Here is a 5,682-nt window from a genome sequence, read left to right as displayed (position 1 = left end):
TCCTCAGCTGCCTCTCTGCTGCCAGCTCTCTCCCAGCACTATGGCCTTCACCGGCAAATACGAATTTGAAAGTGAGAAGAATTACGACGAGTTCATGAAGCGCCTGGGTGAGTGAACTTCTTTGTGTCCCTTCCCCAGGTCTGGCTGCTTATAACCAGCTTTGGGATAGGAACTCTATCTCTTGGGGTATATTAGGACAGAACTCATCCATCCATCCATCCATCCATCCATCCATCCATCCACCCACCCACCCACCCACCCACCCACCCACCCACTCATCCACACTTTTGCTGAGCAAACACTCTGTTCTGTCTCTAAAGAGAATCAAAGCTGTAACACATCTTTTGATTTTAAAAGACTTGGAGAGTTTTAATATCTCTACTTCATGTTCAGAAGGCATGAGGCTCAGACAAGTTGCATCAACATTAAAGGCCACGTAGTAGCGATTGGTAAAGTGGAGATATTTATTCAAATGTTTATTACTGTTGCTGTTCTTGGAAGCAGGGTCTCATGTAGTCTAGGCTGGCCTCCAAATCACTATGCAGCTGAGAATGACTTTGAAGTCTTGATCCCTGGGATTACAGGCATATCCATACCTTGTTTTATGTAGTGCTGGGGACCAGGGCTTCGCTCATGTTAGGTCAGCACTGCATCGGTTGAGCCGTATCCCTACTCCTACTCAAAGTTATTGAATGTCTGCTACATGTAAAGCCTGTCCCAATATTTGGGTTTTATTTTTAAGTGCCATCTCTCCAGTCCACTGTCCCAATATTCTTGACAAGGCACCCCAGCATGATTTACCTAAGTCAGTGACAGAGGTCATTAACATTCAGACCCCTATCATGAATGGTGCCACTATATCCTGTTAGGGAGAGATGACCAAGGAGTTAATATAGAAACCAGGTTTAACAAGAAAATCCACATAGCTGACCAACAAACTTTCTTCCTTTACTGTATTGTTTTGGATACAGAGACCAGTTATTATTATTAATATTACTACTACTACTACTACTACTACTACTACTATTTTTCCTGCTCGCCTTTTGACAAGTGATCTGTTGTGAGTTGACCTTTGACACCTGTCAGTTGCGATGTGTCAAAAGGAAAGTAGATTTGACAGTCCTACTAACATTTCCGTGTACTAGCATTGAGGCCATGCAATTGTCAAGGATCAGGTGGAGCTCAGGTAGTAGACGGTCTGCCTAGCATGCATGAGACCCTGGTCCCATCACCAGCACTGCATAAGCTAGGCATTGTGGTGAGTGCCTATCATCCCAGCGTTCAGGAGACTGTGGAAGGAAGGCCAGAAGTCCAAGGTCATCCACAGCCCAGGGCACTCAGGCTGTTACAAAAAAAAGGAAGGACAGTGCCATGGGACTTGTGGTATCCTCTTGTGTCCTTTGTCCTTCTGTTGTGTCAGAGTGGCCCTGAGAGCAGAGCCCTGTCTCTCTGTCCCATAAGGCCTCGTGTACAGGCTGCCTTTTCTTCGGAGTCTTCATTTCGTGTGTGTGTGTGTGTGTGTGTGTGTGTGTTGTAAGATTTATTTATTTTATTTTATTTAAAGATTTATTATATATAAGTACACTGTAGCTGTCTTCAGACACACCAGAAGAGGGCATCAGATCTCATTACAGATGGTTGTGAGCCACCAGGTGGTGCTGGGAATTGAACTCAGGACGATTGGAAGAGCAGTCGGTGCTCCTAATCACTGAGCCATCTCTTCAGCCCTTATTTTTATTTTATATCTGTTAGAGTTTTGCCTGTATGTATGTAGTGCCTGGGTTCCCCAGACATCAGAAGAGGGCACTAGCTTCCTGACAACTGGAGGTATAGATGGCTGTAAATTGCCGTGTGGGTGCTGGGAACCGAATCCTGGTGCTCTGTAAGGGCAGTTAAGTGTTTTTAACTCTTGAGGCCTCTCTCCAGCCCCATGTCTTATAAAATAGAAGTATTAGAAGACGCAATCTGAAAGGTTGCATTCATTCTAAAACTTCCTGGGCTTGGTAAGTTTTTGCAATATTGATATATTACTGTAGATTTGCTATTATTTTTTTAATTAGGATTTTTTTATGTATATGAATGCTTTTCTCCTATATATGTCTGTTCACCAGTGTTACAGAAAGTTGTGAGGGGCCATGTGGGTGTTGGGAATTGAACCTAGGTCCTATGTAACAAGTGCTTTTAGCTGCTGAGCGATCTCCCCAGCCCCAGCCCCCACAATTTGCTGTTATTGAAGAGCACCAAGTAGTTGTGAGGAGCTGTGAGAGATACAACCACACTGAATTTAATGCTCACATCGGCTCTGAGAGCTGGACCTAACTGTCTTCATTTTGTGAGCGCAAACACAGTGAGACAGTGTTGTGTTCAAGCACCGGTCTCATGGCAGAACTGGGATTTGAAGCATGTTCCGTCTATGTCTCAGACACTGTATTCAGACCTGCAGGAAAAGACTGCCTCTCGGGAGAAAAATCTCCCTCCTCAAATCACAGGGTTGTAAGTGTGTGGTCTCTCTGTTTGTCACTGGGTCCAGGTCTTCCAGGAGATGTGATTGAAAGGGGACGTAACTTCAAGATCATCACAGAGGTCCAGCAGGATGGAGAGAACTTCACCTGGTCCCAGTCTTACTCTGGGGGCAACATCATGAGCAACAAGTTCACCATTGGCAAAGAATGTGAAATGCAGACCATGGGGGGCAAGAAGTTCAAGGTGAGAGACCCCTGGCCGTCCTTCCAGCCAGAAGTCAGCTTCTCTACTTCAGCTATGACCCCTCTGCTCCTCAGGTTGAGCCTTCAGCATAAAAAGCTTTCTTTCTTTCCTTCTTTCTTCCTTCCTTCCTTTCTTCCTAATTGGTTATTTTATTTATTTACATTTCAAATGCTGTCCTCTTCCCATGCAAACCTTTCTTACTTGGAAATTTAATGTTTCTGCTAGGTAATGGCTTCCTTCAGCAGGAAACACAACACCAAGATAGATACAAAGAGCTGGTATGCTGCTGGGTGTGGCGGTGCATATTAATCCCAGGACTTGGGGGACAGAGTTCCAGACCAATCTAGTCTACATAAGACAGCCAGGAATACACAGAGAAATACTGTCTCAAGGAATGAAAGAAAAAAAAGAAAGAAAAAAAAGGAAAAAAAAGCTGAGCATTTGCTGAACGTTTAACATAATTCACCTCAGACACTTACTTACTGAATAGTCTACCTACCTACCTGCCTAGCTGTCTACATACCTATCATCTCTTAATCTCTCATCTCTCTCTCTCCTATCTGTCCACGTATCTATCATTGAGGGTGGTGTGGTATAGGGGTTGTGTGGTATGGGGGTAGTGTTAGAGGCATACACTGTCATGAGCAGCTTTAAAAAAAAAATAAGAGTGCTGGGAATCTGAACTCCAGTCTCTATCCACTGAGCAATCTTCCCCCCACCCCTCCCTTCCCCTTGGTTTCGAGACCCTTGGGCAGGGCAGGCAATCATTTTGTCAACGGAGCCAGCCCTACAGGTGTTATTTTTAAAATCGACCTAAGCGATGCCAGAAAGGAATCATTAGGCCGTGACTAGAGGCTTCATATTCAATGCTCCCTCTCTCTCGTAGGCAACCGTGAAGATGGAGGGTGGCAAGGTGGTGGCAGACTTCCCCAACTATCACCAGACTTCGGAGGTCGTGGGTGACAAGTTGGTGGAGGTGAGTGTGCAAAGGTTCCTACTATTTCTATTTTTTTTTTTTTTTTCATTTTTTTTCGGAGCTGGGGACCGAACCCAGGACCTTGCGCTTGCTAGGCAAGCGCTCTACCACTGAGCTAAATCCCCAACCCCCCTACTATTTCTATTTTAAAGGGGCGCCTGCTGAGGCTCAGGGACAGCCCGTGGCTTGCCTCAGGTCACACAGCTAGTACACCATGGAGGCAAGACCAGCTGACTTCTGGAGGATGTTCTCAGCCTCTCCTAGAGGATATAGGGCATAAGGAAAAGAACCAAAGTTAGTGTCTTCTGCTCTGGGTGAAAACTGGCCCGTTGGAAGATTTGATGAGAGCACCTTTTGATTTGATTTGAATACTTTTCCGTGGTGAAATGTCAGTCTGTAGGTCTTGATTTGCAAAGCAATGTTCCCCAGCCTGAGGTGTGCAGGGAGAGCTGAGGGCAGGAGACATGGAGCAGCAGGTTTGTGTTCACAAGACTTAATCTTCAAACAATGAGCCAACCCTCAGTTTGCCCCTCTGTATAATGGGAACAACTGGGGCTCTTGGGAATTAGAGATGGAATAGTATGAAAAGGGGCCTGGCATGGAGTAGTCAAAAGGAGCAGTCATCACATAGAGGCTAACAGGTCTGCAGCCCATCACTCTTGCCCCTGCTCAGCCTTTTACCCCATTTTTCTGCCGCGTGACTCCCGTAACTGACAGGGAATCTAAGGCCCAGAAAGCAGTGTGCTTGCCTTGCATCCACCCAGGATTAGCAATGGTAGCTGGCCTTCCCTTCAGCTGTGCCCCTCGATCATGTCAGGGCCACCGCCTGAGGGAATACTCTGACTCCCTCCCTCTGATCTGGTTTCTTCTTTCAGATCTCCACCATCGGGGATGTGACCTACGAGCGTGTAAGCAAGAGGGTGGCTTGAGCCACCAGGCTGGGCTCTGAGGGACTGCAACCCATCAATAAAAGTGCACCATGGATCACCACTAACTCCAGAGTTTCTTTGTTTCTGGGAGTCTTAGGGCAGGCCCTGCCTGAATGGCAGTAAGAGGCTTCGAAGGCCAAAAGTTGGCCCTGAGATGCCTGAGGGGGCTGTCCCATGACACAGGGAGGTGTGAATGTTGAATGTGGGAGCAGTGCTCTGTCCTTGGGGGCAGCCACAGATGGAGCGCTGGGGCCCACTTCGGCCGACATCTTGTACCATCTGCCGCTGTGTTGTTGATAGGCTCCTTTAAGGGCCCAGTTTGGAGGCATGGCTGAGAGGGTAAGAGTGTTCAGCAAGCACGATGACTTGAGTTCAAATCTTTAGCACCTAAGTAAAAAGCTGGAGGTGGCTGTGCCTATACCTGTAACCCCGGCTCTGTCTGGAGTAGTGACTGGAGAATCTCTAAGGCTTCATGGGCTTCAGCCTACCTCCAGGTTCAGAGAGATATCCTGGTTCAAGGTAGTAAGGCAGACTTACGGAACAGAACTCCCCCCACCCTGTATCTTCCTGTGACTGCCATGCATGTGCACATGCTCCACACACGGATACACACACATATATGAGATTGCACTGTCTGCACAGCACAAATATCCTCTGAGCCAAACAACCGCAATCTTGGGGGGTTCAGCCATGCCCATGTGCAAAAGGATTATTGCAGCTGGCCTTGTTGACTGTTACACCCCCATGTGGTAGGGGCAGGGAGGGTCACAGGACCCTTAGAACCCAGCATAGCCTTACCACTTGTTGCATGCAATGCTGACTTAATTGCTTATAACTTCAGGGAGGAACTTCTAGGTCCTAGAAGACTAGGTAAAGAAGGCTCCATCTATGGCTATTCTGAAGCCCTCTGCTGGATAAGGCTTTCTAGGTGCAGCCTGTTGGGGGAGAAGTACCCACACCCCTGTAAGTAACCTGTGCACAGTAAGGCAGCCCAATAAACTCACTGGTTCCCTGGAGTGAACTTTGGCAGAATCGAGCCTTGGTTTGCTGTTGGGACCTGAGAAGGCATAA

General features: G+C 47.1%; 1 protein-coding gene across 1 annotated transcript; it reads left to right on the top strand.

Annotated features, from left to right (window-relative positions):
• On the top strand, positions 1–4,674 carry Fabp6 (fatty acid binding protein 6). The gene is made up of 4 exons (NM_017098.2): positions 1–107; positions 2,531–2,706; positions 3,593–3,682; positions 4,558–4,674. The coding sequence occupies exons 1-4, from the start codon at positions 41–43 to the stop codon at positions 4,609–4,611; spliced, it is 387 nt and encodes a 128-aa protein (NP_058794.2). The 5' UTR covers positions 1–40; the 3' UTR covers positions 4,612–4,674.
• The last annotated feature ends 1,008 nt before the right edge of the window (positions 4,675–5,682 follow it).

Source organism: Rattus norvegicus, chromosome 10 (assembly GCF_036323735.1).
Source record: "Rattus norvegicus strain BN/NHsdMcwi chromosome 10, GRCr8, whole genome shotgun sequence".
In the NCBI taxonomy this organism is placed as follows: Eukaryota; Metazoa; Chordata; class Mammalia; order Rodentia; family Muridae; genus Rattus; species Rattus norvegicus.
This window is presented reverse-complemented; position numbering and strand designations above follow the sequence as displayed.